Source organism: Pelobates fuscus, chromosome 6, assembly GCF_036172605.1.
Source record: "Pelobates fuscus isolate aPelFus1 chromosome 6, aPelFus1.pri, whole genome shotgun sequence".
In the NCBI taxonomy this organism is placed as follows: Eukaryota; Metazoa; Chordata; class Amphibia; order Anura; family Pelobatidae; genus Pelobates; species Pelobates fuscus.
The window spans coordinates 101152420-101177531 of record NC_086322.1 but is presented as its reverse complement, the minus strand read 5'-3'; the positions used below and the strand labels follow the sequence as shown (position 1 = coordinate 101177531).

The 25112-nt window shown below is 40.0% G+C and overlaps 1 protein-coding gene across 2 annotated transcripts in view; it reads left to right on the top strand.

The window, feature by feature from the left end:
- FAM149A (family with sequence similarity 149 member A) overlaps positions 1-25112 on the top strand; it is a 68005-nt gene that overhangs the window by 21480 nt on the left and 21413 nt on the right. Inside the window, exon 1 of one of the 2 annotated variants that reach the window (XM_063458094.1) lies at positions 19399-19663. The exons of the other annotated variant lie outside the window; for it this stretch is intronic. Within the exon in view, the coding sequence (XP_063314164.1) occupies positions 19533-19663 (131 nt within the window). The 5' untranslated portion in view covers positions 19399-19532. Of the gene's footprint in view, positions 1-19398; positions 19664-25112 lie in introns of those variants that run through there. 2 annotated transcript variants of the gene reach the window in all.

Here is a 25112-nt window from a genome sequence, read left to right as displayed (position 1 = left end):
CTGATACACTAATATTTGTGTTCAGCGAAGTCTCCTGAGTATAACAGTACCCCACATGTAGAGGTTTTATAGTGTTTGTGAAAGTTACAGGGTCAAATATAAGGCTTGATTTTACTTTTTTTTTTTTTTATTGAAATTTGTCAGATTGGTTAGGTTGCCTTTGAGAGCGTATGGTAGCCAAGGAATGAGAATTAGCCCCATGATGGCATACCATTTGCAAAAGAAGACAACCCAAGGTATTGCAAATGGGGTATGTTCAGCCTTTTTTAGTAGCCACTTAGTCACAAACACCGGCCAAAGTTAGCGTTTTTTGCATTTTTAACACACAAACAAATATAAATGCTAACTTTGGCCAGTGTTTGTGACTAGGTGGCTACTAAAAAAGACTGGACATACCCCATTATAAATACCCTGGGTTGTCTACTTTAAAAAATATGTACATGTTAGGTGTGTTTCGGGGATTTATGACAGATAACGGTGTAACAATGTCACTATTGATACATTTAAAATATATATATATTGAAACAGCAATTTCCTACTTGTATTTATAGGCCTATAACTTGCAAAAAAAAGCAATAAAGCATGTAAACACTGGGTGTTTTTAAACTCGGGACAAAATTTTGAATCTATTTAGCAGTTTTTTTCATTAGCTTTTGTAGATAAGTAAAAGATTTTTCAAGTAAAAGTCCAAAAACATGTTTGTTTTTTTTTTCACCATATTTTATTATTTTTTTTAAATACAATATATGACATAATATAAATACTGGTATGTAAAGAAAGCCCTTCTTGTCGTGAAAAAAACAATATATAACTTGTATGGGAACCGTAAATGAGAGAGCGGAAAATTACAGCTAAACACAAACACCACAAAAGTGTTAAAACTGCTCTGGTCCTTAACGTACAAACATCGCAAAAACAGGCCGGTCCTGAAGGGGTTAACATTGTAGCACTAAGGGCACTTCAATGAGCTGAAGTGGTTTGGGTGCCTACAGTGTCCCTTTAATTGAATGGAGATTATCATGTGCTAGGACCACCTAGGATAGTGTATACATTCAACAAATTAGGGCAAGGTGGTATACGATGCTATAACAAGTTGAAAACATAACTTGCATAAGGCAGTATAATATCATACATCATACTTTATATTATGTAATTTGCCAACATATTATATAATGTTCTGAAATCCAACTACACAGGGCATTCTCCAGCATATCTTAGCATGAATTTATTATCAGTAGTAGTTCTTATATTCCAAATAATGACTGACAGGTCATCCAACTGATATAACTCTTTAATATTAAGGTAGAGAGCCATGCAGGATGCAGAAATATTTAATAACAGATTTAGCCAATATGTCTGACAAGGAAACCAATCAAATGAAAACGCTGTTTCAGCATGTGTGTGAATTTTCTGTATTCACTAACATGTACATTTATGGTGTTTACAAATTAATGTGGGAAGCAAAATAGAACAATATGCAGATTTGTTCTATTTTGTGTCACTATACAGATCTACTGTTAATGGAAATCACTCTCCCCCCAGCTATTCTGTAGGCAATGATAGAGCTAGAAGTTCTTTTTTAAACTATGATAGATTTACACTACATCTAAATATGTCCCTAATGCCTGGCAATGAGTTGTGTCGGATTTGGTTGGGGAATTCTGTGAATCTTTCAGTAACAGGTGATAATTATGTTTGGCATAATTCGAATTGGTATTTGGGAGAGTCTATAGTTATATTTTATAAACTCCCTGTTGTCTTACAGTGCACCATGATAACTGATTTGTCATGGGTCCAGAATAAGCATTATTTTGGCATTCCTACAGCTATGGTGTGATTAATGATTAATTAGCCAATCAATTATTAGACATTATACAATGGTTTGACATTTGGAAATTGTAATCTGTATTGGACTCAGCTTTACACATTGCAGACCTACACACTTTATATGTGTTAAAAATAGAAACATAGAATGTGACGGCAGAGAAGACCATTCGGCCCATCTAGTCTGCCCAATTTTCTAAATACTTGTATTAGTTTTTTATAGTTAGGATAGCCTTATGCCTATCCTACGCCTGCTTAAACTCCCTCACTTTGTTAACATCTACCACTTCAGCTGGAAGGCAATTCCATGCATCAACTACCCTCTCAGTAAAGTAATACTTCCTGATATCATTTCTAAACCTTTGCCCCTCTAATTTAAGACTATGTCTTCTTGTTGTGTTATTTACTAATATGGCAATGTGGTAGGCCATATCACTACTCCAGGACAAAACTAAAAGGTAAACTCTAAATGGAGAAATATGGCACACAGGTAGTAAATGTGAAAGAGTATGTAGTATTGTTGGACGTGTATATTTTGTTTTTGCACTAGCACAACACTAGGATGTAGAAATCATATGGAGCTGTATGAATTACCTAATCATTATAAAGAAATTCTGCTTGATTTATTGATTTCACATAGGGATGCTAAATACAGGCTGATAACCCGTATATTTCACACACATCTAGCAAATATATATTTAGGAAAATACAAAATACTTTTGAAAGAATAATAATGCTCTAAACATTTACAGTAGGCCTCTGTGTTGACATCTTCCACTGACACAAATGCACCAATAAACGTACAATGTCTGGCAGTGACATCTACTGTCTGTAAAAGAGATTGTTTGCTTTCTAATTTTCCTTTTGAGCTGATCAAAAGGAACTCGCAGAGATGGTATTACATTTTAGACTGCCCTAGGCTGAGCTGTACTGAGGTTGCTCTCCCCTCCCTGCTTCAGGCACACACATGCACAGACACCTACCTAACAAAATATAAACAGGGTCTACAGTTAAAGAAGAATAAGACTCTTATTATTACTCTGATAACACCAATATACTAGTGTTCAAGCTAGCACTCACAAAAGTGTATTGATTGTAGGCGTATCCCTCCCAAAAGTCCAACCCCTCCCCCACCCCCATGGTGCAGAAGGCGTTAAAAAAGGCTTCTATCACTTACCTGATCCTGGTGCCGATGTCCCTCCAGCTTTTTCCTCTGCTCCTCCCTTGCCGACATCAGCAGGTGGATGGACCTAATGCGTATGCGCTGCCATCGCCGTGCTCGCATTAGGACTTCCCCCATAGGAAAGCAATGGTTTCCTATGAGGTTTACAATGACGCTCGACGTCCCCATAGCGTAAGGATGTCCAGTGTCAGTTAGGCGGATGAGGAAAAGAAGGAGATTCCATGGCAAGACAAACCTTTCCATGGGGTGAACCACCTGCAGATAGTTTATGTGGCTCACATGAATAAATCCCACCAGTGGTTGGAAAAGACAGGACAGAAAGACAGCACTGAGGCATTAATCTTAGCAGCACAGGAACAGGCACTCAACACAGATCAATAGAAGTGGGGGTCTACCAACCAGCCAGGACCCAGGTGCAGACTGTGCAAAGAGGTCTCTGAGACAATCCAGCATTGCTGGTTGCAAGATGTTAGAAGGAACAGAATACACTGCGATTGCTGGGACATCTGCACAGAACATGGGCTGGACCTGCCTAAGTACAGATGGGAGATATCACAAAGGGTAGTTGAGAGTTTGGGAGTTGCTTCAACAGATTCCAAGTGGATCATCTAAGATTGCTGTCTAGAAGAGTGCAGTTATAGGAACAGCTAAGATACTGCGCAAAACCCCGAGACACCCAGGCCTTGAGAATGAGGAATAAGTGACCACCCATGTATAAAGACACTTTTAATATTACGTATTTAATATTTTAATATTAATTTCATATTTTAGATATTGTTTTTAATGTGTTTTTTTTTTCAGCTGACTTATTAATTAGCTAGGAAGACCTTTCACTAGTACAAATGACTATGTTACACGTTTAATCATTTAAATATATCCTATCTTTTTTAATGTTTCAGTTTAATTTTGAGATTCTTTCTTTTTTATTATTTTCTTCAGCTGACTAGCTAATAAATTGAGAAAATGTCTCCTCAAGTTAGATTACATTTCCACTCATTTAACTATTTGCCCCTTTACTACTTAGATGCACGGTATTTGAGTTCTGTGAAGTACGAAATCAAAATTAAATGTAGAAAACAGAACACAAAATTATAGTGAGTGATGAACTACATATCCAATAGATTCCTGCTTACCAAGTGTTCATGGGTTTTTTGCAATTATAACACTCAAAACAGTGGAACGCTCATTGTTAATCACTCCAAACAATAAAACTTCTACAGCAGGCTGTAGTGGTTATGGTGCCAGTAGTGCCCTAACATCCTTCTTGTGTAATTTGTTATACTGCTTTAGTGTAAAAAGAAAAAGATTCAGGACATTTGACTGGGTAAGTACAAATATGCCCAACTACATTAAGAGTACAGGGAAAAGCAGGAACATTATTTTTAAAGTTGCTTTTAGTGCCAAAGGACAGTAATTCTCAGCACTAAAAAGAAACCAGACAAGTATTGAACACAGCCAGAGGGTGGACAGTCCCAGCAATGTACTATTTGTGTATATCCAGGTTATTGATGATGTACGCTTCTGCCTACAGGTGTTGGTGGTTAGAGTTTGTTTGATTTAATTTGTATGACTCTTATCCCTTCTTAGTTACATAGAGGGGTATATGCCAAGGCAATATATGGAAAACATAAAGAGAAAAAGTACATAATGCAGATGGTATTTAAATGTACAGGGGAGTTGAATGATAAATAGAACCACTCACATATTTTTGACCCTTACAATGCTGGCTCAGTAAATTACACCTTAGTGCTCTTTCCACAGCATCACACATTCCCCGAATGGCAGTGTAGATCTCCATATATGTAGAAAGAAATGGACAAAAATATTGGTGTAGCATGTATGGAGCTTATTGACTTAATGGTGAATTAAAAGTTAAGCTCACCTTGAATAGAGCCTTACAATCCTGGCTCTGAGCTTGGAAGGCTTGGTGTCAACTTATGGGATGACACAACCCCTTTGGATGAATGCAGAACCAGCAGAACCAGGTTGGACACAAAAGTGAATCTAATAAAAACAATTTATTAAATAAATAGAACAAATATTTAAAAAGTAAATCAAGTGTTTGCACTTAGATGGTTATAATCAATTGCCAAAATGCGTTTTGCTTATATAAAGCTTCCTCAGTCGGCTGTATGTGTTCTGAGCTTTTGTCCTGTATTTAAACCAATGCGCCTTTCCACCCAGACACATAGCCCTGATTGGGCTTTCTCTATCTTTAATCACTTCCTACTCTATGCTCTTGCTGGCGGCCTGTGACTTTGGGGATAGCCGCGATATGTCACTTTCCGTTTGAGCCGTCCAGCTTACCATACCTGTCTTCTCTGTTTATCTTTCGGGCGGAAGTGACAATGCGGTCCTCCGTAATACATCACTTCTGTCCATTCGTGGGGGGATCTCCCTCTTTTTCCCAAATGTTCATGATTAACTATAAAGAGCGTGAGAACGCTCATATGACATCACGGGAATTCATTTTGGATATGGGAAAGAAGGGGGATAAAAGGAAAAAACGGAGGGAAAGAATTATATATAATTCAAAAAATCTCTAAAAATGAAATACTGAATAAACATATACCTGTATATGCAATATTATTCAAATTGTATGTGAATCTATATATATGTCGTCAAAATAAATTAAAACAATTTAAATAAAAAAAATGGCTATATTTAACATTGCACATAAATATATTGTAAGAAATAGATAATACATCATTAAAGGACCACTATAGACACCCAGACCACTTCAGCTTAATGAAGTGGTCTGGGTGCCAGGTCCCTCTAGTTTTAACCCTGCAGCTGAAAACATAGCACTTTCAGAGAAACTGAGTTTACACTGAGGGTTAATGTCAGGGAGACAGTCACTAGAGGCCGCTTCCGCGATTCTCACTGTGAAAATCACAGTGGGAAAATGCTGGACGTCCATAGGAAAGCATTGAGTAATGCCTTACTATGGGCGGTTTGAATGAGCGCGCGGCTCTTGCCGCACATGCACATTCGGCGCTGACGTCAGCAGGAGGAGGAGAGGTCACCCGCGCCGAGGGACCCCGGCACTGGAGAAAGGTAAGTGGCTGAAGGGGTTTTAACCCCTTCAGCCAAGTGGGAGGGGGGCCATGAGGGTGGGGGGTCCTAATGACTCTATAGTGCCAGGAAAACTAGTTTGTTTTCCTGGCACTATAGTGCTCCTTTAACAAAAAGACATACATATAGTGGAATAAACCATAAATAAATTGAATTTCACAGAAGAAAGATTTGCAAGGAACAATATATATATAGATTTGTGGGGGAGAAAAGTATGCAGTTTTTGGGGTTCATAGGAAATGACATAATTTAAAATCTATATTATCTATATTTAGACCTGATAATATCTCCTCCTTGCCAATATATCCCCTATATATTTTGTATTTCCAGGAATTGTAGATCTCCCTTGGGTCTCCATTGTGTTTTAATTTAAAGTGTTAGGGCACAATATGTCCGTCATAGTATGTAAATTGCGCTTTGTGCTTCCAACATATTTAAGTCTGCATATCAATAAATAAATATTTAAGGGGCATATCAATAAATAAACAACATTCATGGAGTGGCATGTAATTAAATCTTGTATGAAAAATTCTTCAGTCTCTTGTGCCTTTTTAAACTTTTTAATATGTCTCTTCTTGTTTTGAGTGTTTCTACAAGCTAAACAAGTGCCACATCCAAATAAGTCCTTTCCTTTATTTAAAAAAAGAATATTTTTGGGAGTCATTTGTATATGTTTTTTTTTTTTTTGAATTTTGTCTTGAATTGGTGCCCCTCTAAAAATTATCTTAGGTTTGTTAGGCAGAATAGGGATCTTCTCTTAAAATTGGCCAATGTTTATTTATAATATTTCTTAATTGTCTATAGTTTTGGTTGTAATTATATATAATTGGTATATTGTTACATAAATCATCCTGCTTTTCTTCCTTTTTCTCTCAATAAAATGTCTCTTTGCATATTTAAAACCTGTTCTGAACATGTATCTAAATCTGATTCTCTATAGCCTTTTAAAATAAAATAATTTTTCAGTTTTAAAGCCTGTTCCAGAAATGTATCTATTTCTGTACAATTTTTCCCTAGCTTAATAAATTGAAATTTTAGAATTCCTTAGCCAAGGAGAAAAATTACAGTTTGAAGTTTGTATGTAGATATTAACGTCTACAGATTTGAATTGTGTACTGGTATTAATTATTCCATCTTTACAAAAAAATTTAAAATCTAAAAAAATTACCAAAATATTACTAAAATTGACTATAAAATGATACCCAAGTCATTAGAATTTAAATAGCCAATACAATTGTCCAAATCATCAATTGTGCCCTTCTAAATAAAGAATAAATCATCTATTTACCGGCGATAAGTAACGAGGCTTGTCGTCCAGCCATGCCCCTGGTATATATATTTCTATTCCCAAAATGTTATAATTAGGTTGGCGTAACTGGGAGTGAACCTCATCCCCATCGCCATTCCACAGGTCTGGAGATAATAATCCCCATTAAACCAAAAATATGTATTAGTTAAAATTAGCTCTATTCCTTCTACTATAAAATCTGCTTGCTCCAATAAAAACAGACCCTTTCATGCTTTATAAAGGTGTACAAGATGCTGTAACTAAAAACAAATGCATTTTGGCAATTCATTATAATCATCTGGTACTAAGTGCCAATACTGGATTGACTTTTTAAATATTTGTAGAGCTACATTACAGGGAAGGTGTGATGCTGTCGAAAGAGCACAAAGGTGTAATTTACTGAGCCAGTATTGTCAGGCTCAGAACTATTTGAGTGGTTCTATTTATCATCCAATTCTCCAGTACATTTAAATACTATCTGAACTATACTCTTTCTCTTTGTGTTTTCCATATATTGCCTTAGCATATACCCCTCTATGTAGTATATACCCCTCTATGTAGTATATACCCCTCTATGTAGTATATACCCCTCTATGTAGTATATACCCCTCTATGTAACTAACAGGTAAGCTAATTGCATGCTTTTTATGTATTGTATTAAATAAGTCTTTAAACTATTAGTCCATTATAAAATCAATAAATCATGTTTCAGTTTATGTAATACATTTTTTAATCTATCTCTAATATTTTTTTCTGTAGTATCTTAAAACAATTTCTCTACACTTTCATTTTTTTAGAATGTAGTTTTTTTCAGTTTGATAGCACACATTGTGATTATAAGGGCAGTACAAACTCAGTGTTTTGAGCTTGCATCGGTTCGTATTATCCCTATGGAAAACTAGAACATATTACAATTAGTCATTTCCGTATAGGCAGTCTCTGGAGGCATTTTGTACTCTCCCATGTATGGTTGATGTCAGCATTTTAGGAAATCATATCTAATGATAACTGGATAACAGAAGATTTCTGTACCAATCTGTAATATTATTTTTCTCTAACTATGATTGAGATAAACATATCATAAGCATGATTAAGATAAGCATACCAGCACAAATATGAATAAATATATAACATTTTGTATCTAGTATTATTCCCTCTAAATTTTCTTAGTTGGTGTGCACAGAAATTTTCTCTTGTGCAAAATTTCTTCCTGATCCAAAATTTACATTTATACATTCTTGCACAAACACACACACACACACACACACACACACACACATTCATTTTATTTCTTAGGCCCATTCAGCCTGGCTACCTATAGTAGATCTTCTCCATGGGGTCCAGTGGAAATTTTCTTCTCTGGGTCCTGTGAGGGTATTTTCTTCCGGGAGTCCAATGGGGGGATTTTCTTCCCAGTGTCCACTAGGGGACTTTTTCCATGGGGTCCAGTAGAGAATGAATCTTCCATTTCCTCTCTGCTCCCTTGCATGTCATATTCCGAAGTGACGTCATATTGCGGCTCCCAGCATCACTACAGAGGGCCTGCGAGGGAGCAGAGAGGGACTAGAAACATGTCAGAGTTCCCTTACAAACCCCCCCCCCCCCTTCGACTTCTTACTCTCTTCCTTAAGCTTCGGGGGTGCCCTAAGGTGGCAAACCGGCCACCTCCTGGGCCCCCTTGGACAGTTATTGATCTGCTTCTCGCTGCACCCACCCACCTTCTGGCAGGCGACATTGAGATCTGTGTGCAGAGTCAAAACCTCTGTGTGCTCCCTCGAAAGTGGGCACGCACACCTTAGCGGTAACAGTGATTATATAATTCAATATTTTTTAAGACTGACTATTACTTTAAAATGTTTACCTATGGCTAGCCATACAGCTGAATATTGGGAGAAAGTTCGCCTTTCAGCATTACAATGATTCCAAGCACAAGGCAAAAGCAACTTCAACACAAGAACAAAGACAGGGACATTCAACAGAATCCGTGGTACTATTTGAAGATTGCAGTCCACAAGCACCACCCAACAAACTTGAACCACACAGAACAAATTGACCAAGAATAACAAGCAAAAATGACATACAGTCAGTGTGCAAAGCTGGTAGAATCGAATCCCAAAAATAATTAAAGTTGTTATTATAGCAAAAAGTAGATTGACGGAATAATATGCAGGGTTTAATATTTATGCAGCAGGTTTTCTTTTTACATAGTTACATAGGCTGAAAAGAGACATGCTGTCATGGGGCTGACCCCCTACTTACAGGAATGGCAAATCCCACAAACAGAAGTACTAGATAGACGTATTACAGAAGCTTAGAGAGGCCGGACTTAACATAAGAAAGATACAGACAAGCTCAGGAATATAGAAATATGGATAAATGGAATAACAAGCCGGGTCAGGATACCAGAAATATACGAAATAAAGAGAAGCCGAGGTCAATATCAAAATATCAAGAGAGAGTTAATATAAGCACTAATATGTATCAAGGCAGAATCTACGATAGGACACTGACTAAGGCCCAAGTTAGCATTATATAGGCTCATGATCTGATTGGTCAACGTCAGGGGTCAAGTCCTGGGGAAAAAAGTGTGGGAACTCACCCAGGATTCCGCCTCCTTCCCCCCCCCGCCTTAAAAAAAATTGCACTCCTATGCATATAGTGCAGTGCAGGGTGTGTATAATGAATGTAGTGTGTTTGTAGTGAATGCAGAGTATGGATAATGAATGTAGTGTGTTTGTAGTGAGTGCAGTGTGTATAATGAATGTAGTGTGTTTGTAGTGAGTGCAGTGTGTATAATAAATTTAGTGTGTTTGTAGTGAGTGCAGAGTGTGTATAATGAATGTAGTGTGTTTGTTGTGAGTGCAGTGTGTGTATAATTAATGTAGTGTGTTTGTAGTAAGTGTAGAGTGTGTATAATGAATGTAGTGTATTTGTAGTAAGTGTAGAGTGTGTATAATGAATGCAGTGTGTTTGTAGTGAGTGCGGATTGTGTATAATAAATGTAGTGTGTTTGTGGTGAGAGCAGAGTATGTATAATGAAGTGTTTGTAGTGAGTGCAGTGTGTATAATAAATGTAGTGTGTTTGTAGTGAGTGCAGAATGTGTATAATGAATGTAGTGTGTGTGTAGTGAGTGCAGTGTGTATAATGAATATAGTGTGTAGTGAGTGCAAAGTGTGTATAGTGAATGTAGTGTGTTTGTAGTGAGTGCAGTGTGTATAATGAATGTAGTGTGTTTGTAGTGAGTGCAGAGTGTGTATAATGAATGTAGTGTGTTTGTAGTGAGTGCAGAGTGTGTATAATGAATGTAGTGTGTTTGTAGTGAGTGCAGATTGTGTATAATGAATGTAGTGTGTTTGTAGTGAGTGCAGATTGTGTATAATGAATGCAGTGTATGTAGTGTGTTTGTAGTGAATGCAGTGTATGTAGTGTGTTTGTAGTGAATGCAGAGTGTGTATAGTGAATGTAGTGTGTAGTGAGTGCAGAGTGTGTATAGTGAATGTAGTGTGTAGTGAGTGCAGAGTGTGTATAATGAATGCAGAGTCTATATAATGAATGCAGAGTGTGTATAGTGAATGTAGTGTGTTTGTAGTGAGTGCAGAGTGTGTATAATGAATGCAGTGTATGTAGTGTGTGTGTAGTGAATGCAGAGTGTGTATAATGAATGCAGAGTGTGTATAGTGAATGTAGTGTGTGTAGTGAGTGCAGTGTGTACAGTGAATTTAGTGTGTTTGTAATGAGTGCAGAGTGTGTATAATGAATGTAGTGTGTTTGTAGTAAGTGCAGATTGTGTATAATGAATGCAGTGTGTGTGCTGGATTATGTGTGTGTGTGTGTGTGTGGGTGCTGGATGATTGTGTGTGTGTGTGTGCTGGATGATGTGTGTGTGTGCTGGATGATGTGTGTGTGTGCTGGATTATGTGTGTGTGTGCTGGATTATGTGTGTGTGTGCTGGATTATGTGTGTGTGTGCGCTGGATGATGTGTGTGTGTGTGTGTGTGTGCTGGATGATGTGTGTGTGTGTGCTGGATGATGTGTGTGTGTGCTGGATTATGTGTGTGTGTGTTGGATGATGTGTGTGTGTGTGTTGGATGATGTGTGTGTGTGTGTACTGGATTATGTGTGTGTGTGTGCTGGATTATGTGTGTGTGTGCTGGATTATGTGTGTGTGTGTACTGGATTATGTGTGTGTGTGTGCTGGATTATGTGTGTGTGTGTGCTGGATTATGTGTGTGTGTGCTGGATTATGTGTGTGTGTGCTGGATTATGTGTGTGTGTACTGGATTATGTGTGTGTGTGTGTGCTGGATGATGTGTGTGTGTGTGTGTACTGGATTATGTGTGTGTGTGTGTGCTGGATGATGTGTGTGTGTGTACTGGATTATGTGTGTGTGTACTGGATTATGTGTGTGTGTGTGCTGGATTATGTGTGTGTGTGCTGGATTATGTGTGTGTGTGCTGGATTATGTGTGTGTGTACTGGATTATGTGTGTGTGTGTACTGGATTATGTGTGTGTGTGTGCTGGATTATGTGTGTGTGTGTTGGATTATGTGTGTGTGTGTGCTGGATTATGTGTGTGTGTGTTGGATTATGTGTGTGTGTGTGTGTGTGTGTGTGTGTACTGGATTATGTGTGTGTGTGTGTGTGTGTACTGGATTATGTGTGTGTGTGTGTGTACTGGATTGTGTATGTGTGTGTGCTGGATTATGTGTGTGTGCTGGATTATGTGTGTGTGTGCTGGATTATGTGTGTGCTGGATTATGTGTGTGTGTGTACTGGATTATGTGTGTGTGTGTGTGCTGGATTATGTGTGTGCTGGATTATGTGTGTGTGTGTGTGTGTGCTGGATTATGTGTGTGTGTGCTGGATGATGGGGGGGATGCATTTGCTTTTTAACTTTTATGTGTTTTTTTTTTTTTTTACTTTACTCCCCCCTCCCTGCTTCTTACCTTGTCAGGGAGGGGGGAGATCGCCTGGTGGTCCGGTGGAGGGTAGCAGCCGCTGCACACAGGGGCCATCACACGCGGCGTTCTTCTCCAGCTCTCTCAGCTTCAACTCTCGCGAGACTCGCCTGTGCGGAGCGTTGCCATGGTAACCCGTGGCAACGCTCTTACAGCTGCGGGTCTCGCGAGATTTGAAGCTGAGAGAGCTGGAGAAGAACGCCGCGTGTGATGGGTTCCTGTGTGCAGTTAGCAGGGCAGGTCCTGCAGGACTGGGAACGGCGTTCCTGCTTTGGAAAAAGTGCAGGAACGCCGTTCCCATGCGTTCCTGCAGGACTCGAGCCCTGGTCAACGTCATCTCTGCAACTCCCAAATGATTAACAATGTGGTCACCTAGATGATGTAGTCACTCTGAGGGCAGGTGTGATGTTACTATACCATTCAAGTGGGCAGCGTCCAAGGGAATGCAAGAAAGCAACTTCTGAGTGGTTTTAAGCCCGCACAAACCAGGAGAGGGAGATGTCTACTGGGTCGAATGGTAAGCATAAAGATTTCATTGTTCAGGATGCACGGCCGCTTGTTGCGTTCTGGCTGCGCGACCTGAGGTGAGGAGCAGCACGGCCTCAGACAGTGCGACAAGGAAAGCAGCGCGCACCAGGAGCAGGTTTGTTTTTGCTGTTAAACCAAAATGAACGAAGCGATTTCCAATTTTGCAATAGGAAAAAAATAATTCTTGACCTCAGAATGGAAGTCAGATCTCTTCTTGGATCAAGAAGCTGTTACCCCATATATAACAAATTATATCCCTGAATATTATGTTTTGCAAGTATACAGGTGCAACGTGTCTAGAGGGACAAGAGCAGTTTTCTATAAAGTACTGTATTTTAACTTATTTGTTTTTATTTATTTTTGTGTTTTTTTTTAAATAAATTTAATTTTTATTTTAATAAGTTAGTACACTGCTTCCTGGCATGCTAATACTTTTTGATCAAGGACCAGTACATCAGAGTACTGTACTCAATGAAACAGTGGATCCCTGGAGACAGATACAATTTACAAATTATTATTTTGTTGTGTATCCATCATGACGCCAGTATGTAGAAACCATTGAATCTGTGATGTACATTTTCTCAATGGAATGTGGCAATTTTGTGGTGACGTGGTATGTCAACATATATTGTTTTGGAAGCAATTATCAATGTGTGCCTTGGTTTATATTATGCTGATTCAATTATGATAGACGTGCCAGGACTGACTGACTCATTGCTAGAGGATTTGGCAACCCTTCCATGTTAATCTTTAAAACCATTGCTAATGTGGGGTTAGTTAGTGTGCATATCTCAAGTTGGACTTTGAGAAGTCCTTCGTGGGCATAGAAACTCGAGAAATAACAATAATATTAGTATTTGCACTCTGGGAAGTTTTATTGTGTTTGATCTCACCACAATGTTTATAGTAAATAAACCAAGAAAAAAAAACATGTTTTTAAACGCTGACCATTTTATGGGAAATACTCAAATGTTGCTGCATTCATTTTACATATCACTATGTTGCGGCATCCATATCAGGTATCACTACATGTTACAGTTTAAAAGGATGGTACTAGGGCAGTGATGGTGAACATTTTTGAGCCTGAGTGCCCAAACCGCAATACAAACCAATTTTTTTTTCCTTCAAAGTGCCAACATGGCGAACACACACACACACACACACACACACACACAGTGCTCTTCCATTCCCCTCAAGTCCTTAGTGCTCTTCCATCCCCGCCCGGCCACGCTAATCAGAGTGACTGGCAGGAGGGAGCACTGTGTGCTTCCCTCCTACCGGTCACTCAAATCTGGCGACCTATGGCTGCAGCTGCGTGCCCACAGAGAGGGCTCAGCGTGCCAGCTGTGGCACACGTGCCATAGGTTCGCCATCGTTGTACTAGGGTAAGGTTAGGGTGGACTGTGATTAGTGACCATTGGGAAGCTTTGAGAGATCCTTCTCCCATGCTTGAATCAGTTGTTATACAACTCCATAGTGGTGCACACTTTGTTACAGGTCACTGCAAAACATGAGTGGGTAGATGGCTGAATGCTGTTAAGTTACTGATGCCCAGATTTTTATAGAACCTCCTCATAATATCTGGGTAAAGAGGCTACAATTGTACACGGATCCAAAATATAATTATATAATTAAAGGGGCTTAATGTGTTAGAGGAACACTCCGAGCACAATAGTCAATACCTGTTGCTGTAGTGTTTATGGTGCCACGAGTGCCAGGGCGACCCTACATTGTAACCTGTTTTTGAACACTGACTTCTTACATGCAGTCTGCCTGGCTCCCTCCCTGCCTCCACTACTGACACTGGACAGTCAGAAGCTCCTAAGCAGTAGCTTCCAATGGCTCTCCTCGGCTAAGTTCTGCAATTCAAGTTTAGCTCATTGGCTAAGAGCACCAGCTGATCAATCTTAGCCAATGAGAACTGCATGGCTCAGCTCTGAAGAGCTAACAGAGGTTTCTGCTAAGGAGCTTCTGACTGCCGTGCAATAGTAGTGGAGGTGGGGAGCTGCACCCGGCAGACGCCTGGTAAGAAGCCAAACTGTTCAAAAATAGTTTGACTAGTTACACTGGGGAATGCCAGAGCATTCCAGAGTGCATTCAATAGTGCTCTAGGATAGTGGTTATGGTGTTTGAGTGCTCCTTTAATTTTGCATTATTATTATTATTATATTATTATTTATAGAGCGCCTTCAAATTCCGCAGCGCTTTACAATGGGTGGACGAACAGACATGTAGTTGTAACCAGACAAGTTGGACACACAGGAACAGAGGGGTTGAGGGCCCTGCTCAATGAGCTTACATGCTAGAGGGAGTGGGGTAAAATGACAGAAAAGGTAAGGATAGTATTAGACTAGTGACAGTTGCAGAAGAGGAATTAGTTGGGAGCTATTAAGAGTTTAATTGATATGCTTTTATGAAGAAGTGGGTTTTTAATGATTTTTTGAAGGAGTGGAGACTGGGTGAGCATCTAACGGAGGAGGGAAGCGAGTTCCACAGGAACGGTGCAGCCCTCGAGAAGTCTTGAAGGTGAGCATCAGAGGTGGGAGTACGGACAGAAGATAGACGTAAGTCTTCAGCAGATTGTAAGGGCCTAGACGGGACATACTTGTGTATAAGGGAGGATAGATAGATGGGAGCAGCATTATGTAGACATTTGAAAGCAAGAACCAGAATTTTAAATTGAGCTCTATATTTTATAGGAAGCCAATGTAGGGACTGACAGAAGGGTGAGGCATGGGAGGTGCGGGCGGACAGGAAGATAAGCCTCACCGCCGCATTCATTATGGACTGTAACGGTGCAAGTTGGGAGCACGTAAGACCACTGAGAAGCGGATTACAGTAGTCAAGGCGAGAAAGTACAGTGGAATGGACCAACACCTTAGTCGCATCTGGCGTTATGTAGGGGCGGATGCGCGCAATATTTTTGAGATGGAAATGACAGGATTTGGCGATAGAGTGAACATGAGGCTTGAAGGAGAGGTCGGAGTCAAAGAGAACACCTAGGCAGCGAGCCTGCGTGGTGGAGCTGATGGTAGCACCATTGACTTGGAGGGAGACAGACACAGGAGTAACAACACTTGAGGGAGGAAAGACCAGAATTTCAGTTTTGGTCAAGTTTAGTTTAAGGAAGTGGGCAGCCATCCAGTTAGAAACAGCAGAGAGGCAGTCAGAGACACTAGTCAAGAGGGACGGGGAGAGATCAGGAGAGGACAGGTAGATTTGCGTGTCATCTGCATAGAAATGATATTGGAAGCCAAAGGAGCTAATGAGTTTACCAAGGGAGGCAGTATAGATGGAGAACAGTAGCGGACCAAGGACTGAACCTTGAGGGACACCAACAGAGAGGAGTTGGGGAGAAGAAGCAGAGCCAGAGAAAGAAACACTGAAAGAGCGCTGGGTGAGGTAGGAGGAGCACCAGGAGAGAGCAATATCTTGTAGACCGATATTGCTAAGGATGAGAAGAAGCTGTTGATGATCAACAGTGTCAAAAGCACAAGATTTTGCAGCGAGTAGATCATTGGATACTTTGGTCAGTGCCGTTTCCACAGAGTGCTTAGCGCGGCAACCAGACTGAAGCTGGTCTAGCAGAGAGTTTGATTCAAGGAAGTCTGTCAATCTCGCATACACAATTCTATCAAGGATCTTAGATGCAAAAGGCAGTAGCGAGATAGGACGATAGTTGGATGGGGAGTTAGGGTCAAGATTGGGCTTCTTTAGGGTTACAGTTGCATGTTTGAAGGGCGATGGAAATATACCAGAGGAGAGAGAGAGATTGAGAATTTTAGTGAGAGGTGGAGAAAGAGAAGAAGACAGAGTACGGATGAGATGCGAGGGAATTGGATCTAGGGAGCAGGTGGTGGGGCGGGAGGACTGGAGCAGAGCAGAAACCTCTTCCAATGTAGCGGGTGCGAATGAACATAGAACAGCAGAGGGAGTGAAGTTAGGGGAAGTATTGCAAGGGGGAGGAGAAAGATGAGAGATCTCTTCTCTGATTGTAGCGATCTTGTCAGTGAAGTGAGTTGCAAAGTCTGAGGCAGTCAAGTTAGTAGGTGGAGGAGGTACAGCAGGGCGAAGAAGAGAGTTAAATGTGTGAAATAGTCGTTTGGGTTCGCGGGAGAGTGTGGTTATGAGGGTATTGAAGTAATTAACTTTTGCAGAGGAAAGAGCCAAGCTGTATGAGCTCAGCATAAATTTATAGTGGAGAAAGTCAGAAGCACAGTGAGACTTTCTCCAACAGCGTTCAGCAGTTCTGGAGCATTTTTGGAGGTATCGAGTGAGCTTGGTGTGCCAGGGTTGTTGTTGGGGGGGCCTGCGGCATTTAAATGTACAAGGTGCCATGATGTCTAGTTGAGAGGAGAGGGTGGAATTGTAGAAGGAGGTTGCAGAACTAGGACAGGTGAGGTTTGAGATAAGTAAAAGGAGAGTTTGGAGATTAGTGGAGAAATGCTCTAGGTCAAGACATTGGAGGTTTCTGTGAGAGTGATGTTCAGATGGTGGTGTCAATTGGGTCTTAGGTATGCCAATGTCAAAAGTCAGCAGATGGTGGTCAGATAGAGGAAAAGGAATATTGGAGAGATTAGAGGCAGTACAGAAGTTGGTGAAGGCAAGATCAAGAGTGTTTCCTGCTGTATGGGTTGCTAAATTGGACCATTGCGTAAGGCCAAAGGAGGAGGTTACAGAGAGCAGACGAGAGGCATCAGTGCAATTAGGGTTATTGATTGGGATATTGAAATCCCCAAGTATAAGGGAAGGAGTGCTAGATGAGAGGAAGTGGGGAAGCCAGAAGAAAAGTGCTCAATGAATTGTCTAGGATAACCGGGAGGAGGGGGAGGGGGGGCAGTAGATGATAGCAATTCTTAAAGGAGTGGGTTTAAATAGGCGGACAGTGTGAACTTCAAAAGAAGAAAAGGATAGGGCAGGGGGAGTTATGATTGGTTGAAAGGTACATTGAGGGGAGAGAAGGATGCCTACGCCGCCTCCTTTACAGTTGAGTCTGGGAGTGTGAGAGAATTGTAGCCCACAAAACATAAAGAGGCAGGAGTAGCGCTATCAGAGGGGGACAGCCAGGTCTCTGTAGTGTGAGTGAGTTTGAGATTAAAAAGTCGTGTATGGTTGTTGATTTTAAATTACTGCAGATGGAGTGGGCATTCCAGAGTGCACAATTAATTTTGGTAAGTGAGGGTAAAGGGCAGGGTATTGTGATGAGGTTTGTGGGGTTTCTGGTTGTCTTAGTGTGTGTAGAGAAGGTGAAGGGCCCTGGATTGGGAGAGACATCACCAGCTGCTAGAAGTAGGATGAGAGAAAGTGACAGGAGGTGTGAATGGGTTTTGTATGCATAGGGTCTAGGATGAGATCGATTGTGGGTTGGAGTGAGAGAGTAGAAAAATGAGTGTAAGGCATGAGATGAGAGAAGGGGGGAGTGTAGCAGAGAAGGGCATATGTAAATGTGGATGGGGGGATGAGTGAAGTGGGTGTAAGGAGAGATTTTTATACTGAGGGAGACTGAGGAAGTAAAGAGGAGGAGAAAACAGATCATTGCTAAATTGTGAAAAATGAAAATTGGAGATAATTGGAATGTCAAGAGCAGGTGAAGGTAGGAAAAATGTGTTTTATGGTTTAAAAAAGTGCAGGAGTGTACTAATAAGAGGCAGGTTTTTTTTTTTTTTTAACCTAACTAAAATGTAGGTGTGACAGACAATCTATAAATGTAATAATGAGCATGGGGTAGGATGGTGTGGGGAGGGGAGGGTGGGCATCAGGCTTGCTCACTGAAGGAATGGGGTTGCAAAGTTGGGGAATCAGGCTGTTGAATAATGCTCCCAAGGAGCAAGTGGATTCTGGGTGCAGATGTGTTAACCTAAGTTTCACAATTGAGTTTTCAGCTCATTCTAGTTTTGTTTACATGGTGTTATTCACTAAAGTGTAAATTGTCTGGAATGGAAGAGGGAATTTCAAAATTTGGGACCAAAACTGCAAACCAGGAAAGAAATGTCTTACAGCTATATTTACATCTTGGCTTACGTCTAGAGCTCGTCTAGTTTGGTTAGTGAAAAATCCAGACATTATGTATTTTAAAAATCTACTAGAGATTCCCCATTCCTAGAGAGCTCCCATATGACAGACAGCCTGTGTTTACTTCCATAGCATGGATTGGATGGGCTGGGCTACAAATAGCAGAGCGGGGGAGGGGGTGTCATATTTATAGCAGAAGGGATGCAGAGCTAATGGTGTTAGTGCTTTGTGCTTCTGATGTGATAAAACACTGCTCACAACAAAGCAGTCAGCACTTGATGTGCAGTAGTTTAGCATTGCCTGCAGGAAATAAGCAGTCAGGTAAATCACAAAGCACATGCTGTGATGTTTTACCCAGCTCACCACACTGCACGCTGCAGAAATGCTTCAGCCCACTGCACACACATCTGCCCCGGATCTCCTCCTCTCTGTACACTGGGCGGTACAGCTGCCAGTGTGCCATTAACCTACTCACTCCACGAAACATTTACCTGTGCACCCTATTTCCCTCCTGACCAAAACAGGATCAGGCGCCTTAGCAGTGCAGAGAGCAAGGACAGAAAGGGCTTGGTGGTCTCATAACAACAAATACAGGGGTATGCCCAGCTGGGGTGCACAGCTAACGCCTGCAGTGTGAGCTTAGGATGCTGGCTGAGACCATCAATGCATATAGCTCCCCAAACCTCATCTTTGTGTAGAATAAAAGCTGCTCGCCAGCAACATTCGAATCTCCTCCCAGAGCCTGGATCTCAGCATTCTATTAGCAATCCGGCCTCTGACCTTGTGATCATCGGGTGAGTGCAGCTCGGGATTTATTACAGGCATGCTACTTTATCATATGTATCTGTTATCACTGCATGGCGCTAATACTGATGGACTTGGGACTTTGCCTGTGTGAGCGGCGATAGATCGCTGTGCTAGGGATTTCAATCACTCTCCCTGGGTGGCTGGCTCTGTGTTGTTGTGTATGGTGCTTTACCACTGTAAAAGCATTATTGACACACTGCATGAATTTTATCACTTATCTCGATCCAGGGGGTCATCGCTTTGTCTGTCTTGGTGTTTATTTAATTGTACCCATAGTGCTATCACTGTGACGGGGACTTTGAGATTGTACAGTTGTTGTTTATGATGTGGTGTGTGGGAAGATTTAAATGTATCTGAGCATCAAATACGAACATTCACTCCCTTTGACAGGGGTTGGTTATTGTGATTGGGGTGTTATCTGGGGTCTGATCACAGCACCTGGGGTTATATAACTGCACCTGTCCTCATATTCCTAATCTCACTCAAACTCTAAATTCCCTTTAACTACAAGAACTCCCTCACCCTATCGGTGACATTTAAAAGTATAATTTCATGAATAGATATGAGAGAAGTCATAGACAGATTTGACACTAGGAAGTTGCCTATAGGCACCTCACTTCAAAAACGTTGCCTCTGATTTATCCAATAGCTGTAGATATCTTCACTCCCTACACTTTGAATAGCACCCTGCATTCAGACCCTGCACACAGCATTCATATGCTTCGTTGAGAATTCACACCCTGCATACAGTATTGGCAACCACCACATAGCATATTGCAAATTAACTGTTTGAGAAATGCTGAAGTGACTTCTTCCTTTAATAAAGTAAAAGTTCTGGTTACAATGGGATGTAGTGGGTGTGCACTGTATATTAATGCCACCTGTAGTGTTTGTATCAGAGACAGTCAGTCAGCCTATCCAGAGAATTCAACAACACAACATTAGGGGTAGTGCTTTAGAAAATGTCAACATTATTATTTGCATGATGCTTTTTTTCCCCTCTTGTTCAGAACAATTATTATATAATCTATCTTTTTTTTAAAAAGAAACATTTTATTACATGCACATTGTTGCAAATTGTAAAAAAAAAATACAAAATATGCAAAGAAAGATACATTTGTGCTAGAAAACTTTGTAAAAGGATAAGCTGTTGGGACCCTTTGTTGGTGGATTTTGAAAATAGAAAAAGAAACCTGGAAATATTTAAAAAGGGAAAGTTTCGGGTGGAATGGGCTCCAGTGTGATTAGACACATGGCAGAAAACACATCAGGAAGACAAATCAAAGACAAATCAATGACAAACGTTCTAGGGTCATTTCGATAATCAGGTGCAGATTTGATATCTTCATCATCATCAAGTCCATTCCAATGATCAAGCAGGGACACCAGAATAGTCCTGTTTGGTGTTCATCTGGGGAAGTTGCAAGTTGGTTACGGGTGTGCATGGGGACACCACAAAAGAAAATCCTGTATTGCATAGGCAAGGAAGGATTTATCTAGATATTGCATATGGCCTCAGGTTTCTAACGGTACATGCACTGGTTATTTGTGTACAAAGTCATGGAATTGATGCGTGCACCATGCATATTTGCCAACATTCCTTAATCCAGTGGAAGAACCCTAATGTTGGATCCCTATCTCACTGTCCTAAGTTTGTCTTCAGAGTCCACATGAAGCACAGACAGAAACTTTTGACCTATATGTGACCCAGCTTCTCGCCAAGGTTTACATTTATTAGCAAGTATGGTGGCAGTATGTGGGTCAGTTTTATGATTATGTCAAAACCATACAAATTCTTAAACTATACAAATTCTTAAACTAAAAATCTCTGGGGATAATTACACACGGGCTCCATGGCAACAGGTATGATGCAATGTGGCTGTGACAAAATTGTCAGTTTTGACAAGTATGAAGCCAGGTAGGATGGAGGTAGGTAGTGTGTACCATTGATGCAAATTGTATGATTAGTGTTACTCCTAGATGTAACTAGTGTGCATCATCCTCACATAAATGCAAATAGAAGCTCATGAGCAGTGTAGGAACATAGCATGTATATTGTGATTGAAATTACTGTGGATTTATTCTTGCAAAAACATAATATTCAGGGATGTAATGTTTAATATTTAAGGTAACTGCTTCTTGATCCAATGAGAGATCTGATTGCTTTTCTGGGGTCGAGAAGGAATTTTTTTTTCTAGTTTGTAGGAAAGCACCCCAACCTGTTTTTTTTTTTTTTTGCCTTCTTTTGGATCAACAACAGAAATAGATTTGGAAAAAGGTTGAATTTGATGGGTTCAAGTTGTTTTTCCGCCTATTAAACTAGTATAAATCCTTATTTTCTACAACCGGATGGATGTTAACCATTGCAATCCACACAGTTCAACCACTTGATGAGGATCATTAAATAAATGACTAACCCCTACCTCACATACCTGTCTCTTGTCCTCTCCTAAAGGGCAGCCCACCTTATTTGATTGCAAATTCCTGTCCTAATGTGTTTTACACCCTACCTCCTATAGAATGTAAGCTCGATTGAGCAGGGTCCTCTTCAACCTATTGTTCCTGTAAGTTTATTTGTAATTGTCCTATTTATAGTTAAATCCCCTCTCATTCTCATAATATTGTAAAGCGCTACGGAATCTGTTGGCGCTATATAAATGTCAATAATAATAATAAAATGACAGAAGCCATTTTGCAGGGGCATAGTGTCATGTGACTTCTCGTGTATGGTGGTGCCTTGGCTAAGGAGATAAGAGGGAGAGTTACTTACCTGATTGTTTTCTTCCCAGAGATGGAAAAGCCTGTAAAAGAAAAATTGTCAGGGGGTGAGGGGGGTTGGGGGGGGGGGGGGGGGGGTGGGGGTGGAGGAAGGGAGCTCTTTTTTTGTTATTTTCCTAAGCCGTTTATAAACTATGTAACATGAAGATTTTTATGAAATAAATATGGGACTTTATGTAAAAAATCTATGCAATTCAAATACCCTGAAGACAAGAAAATCCTATAATACAATTACTGTACATACTGTTTTTTGTAAAGATTCTACTGACAGTGAACATACGTGTCAGTACATACTCTGTGCATTAGGGCGTGCCAACCTACTACATTTATAATCATTACAAAGTAACAGATAGACATTAAATTAACATAGATCATTTTGTTATGGGCAGAATTTTATTAAAATAATATTTATGTTTAGGTATTTGCATAACCTTAACAAAAACATTGTTACTGTTTAGTTCATTAGAAACCGTGTAAAGTAAGACTGAATAAAGGAGTAAATAACGGTTATTTGATACCAATTCAAACTTGGAAATAGACAAGGTGTGGTTCCAACAGCTGCTCAAATGATTAGATCAAGGAGCATATTCTTCATATAAACTCATTCATTTTCCATCGCTATAGAATATTGCATTTCATTGCGAAGGTGATATATAATACCGTTTTATTGTAGAAAGCAAAATGGAACATCTGGACATCTTAAGCTTGTTTAGTTCTCACCTTATTCATATGTCCTAAAACATCTCAAACATTCGTATGTCCTAAAAGGATACTCTAGGTACCGTAACCACTACAGTGTATGCAATGAGGTGCCGTCTCTCTGATTTTTGTCAAAACATTTTAAGACAATTTATCTATCAAGTGGGGAATTTGAAGTTTACTACATTCACCCCTCGGCCTTCATGTTATAGCTAGGAATTTTACTTATTACATTGCTAAAATATGGACAGTGTAAGAATCCATTGCCCTTTAGTCAATGGCATTTTGGCATTGGAAAAAGGGATACAGTGATTTGGTGCAGTTGAACCTTGCGGTAGCCCTGCACTTACAACTTTTAATTGAGCTTTTATGCAGACTGCATTTTGTACACATAATTGGGAAATTAAATTCCCCATAATGATATCAGAGACAGAAGGTGGGTTTAGGATACCAGGAAGGCCCCTGATTTTATGTTAAGCTACTTGAAAATACTGTGACAAAAGCCCAACACCCATAGTATAATTTCACTCTATTACAATAAGCTTTAGTGTTTGGTAGGTCCATTCAATTAAAATAGTCTCTATTTATACGACAAGCAATGCTTCAAAATTCTTTAACTATGCGTCAACGTTCTGATCCTTGAACAAGAATAACCTTACAATGTAATCTTTCTTTTTTTTCACCTGCAACATTTGTGATCAAAGTACAGTAGCTCTCTGTTTGGTGTGTTTATTATACATTAAGTAATGCTATCTTGTAAAATTCCAAGGACATTCTAATATAGAAAAAAAAAAAACAGATAGTGGGAGAGTCAGAATTAATAATTACATATTCTGATGATTTCTTCAAAGCTTGCTTGAAATAATAATAAACCCCAAACTTAAAAGAGGAAGGGTGACATTCTATCCAAAATCTGCACTCTTTGAAAACAATTCAATAAAGTATTATAATTTAATATTTGAGTATTATTTCAATGAATAATAAAAACAAACTAAAGTTGACATCACATTTATTTCCATTGCCTTCGAAACCAAGGCTCTCAGGTAGGCCCTTTTTGCATCAGATTGTCCCTTTTTGTATACCTTGAATACCTACCAACTTTTGGATGTTTGAGTGATACAGAGTAGGTGGGCCTGGAGGAGGTATGCCAGTGACACAATTTACATCATAGGCATTGCCCAAAATGGATTGTCCCATTCCAAAAAGTGATGAAGCCCACCTCACAGATGAAGTGTGCCAGCCTGACTGACAGCCTCCTGACTGTCTTTAAACAGGCCACACAGTTCTGAGAGTTCAGATGAACTGCTCTCTGCATGATCCTATGCCCTTAGCACAAAGCGAGTGCTTCCAATGATGTATAATTGCATCCCACATCTAAGAACACCAAGGAACAAAATTGGGACTGGTCTATCTATCCTAAATGTTGACTGTTGGGATGCCTGCCACTGTGTGGGTGATGCATTGTGCTTTGTGGAGCTGCCTTCAGACTGCACAAGTGGGAAAGGAAATTACAGCTGTCCTAAACATAGGAAAACCAGAACGACAAAACAAATCAGGCCCTTAAAGGGCTTTACACAGAACCAAAGGGCCACTATAGCAGGCTGAATATCTGCTTATCTACTAGAAGAAATAAGTGAATGATCCTTAATTTGTAAAGTAAATTTGTTTTCTGCCAACTTTGGAAGGTCTGATCAGGGCCAGTGCAATTACTTTTGGCTATACTGATGAAGATGCATTTTGCTGCCCCCTCACCCGTAAAACAAAAATGCATGTTCACCTGTGTATCTCTCAACCCCCCCTTTTGAATTTCTTACCTCCTTTTGTGTTTCTTATGATTGAATAGTGAATGTGACTAGGTTAATGGGTGAATGATAAGTGGGAGAGGGCTGGAAGAGCGTGTGCGTGTGTGGAGTCTGCTTGTATGGTTCTATGTTTGTGAGAATGCTACTTATAGGTGTG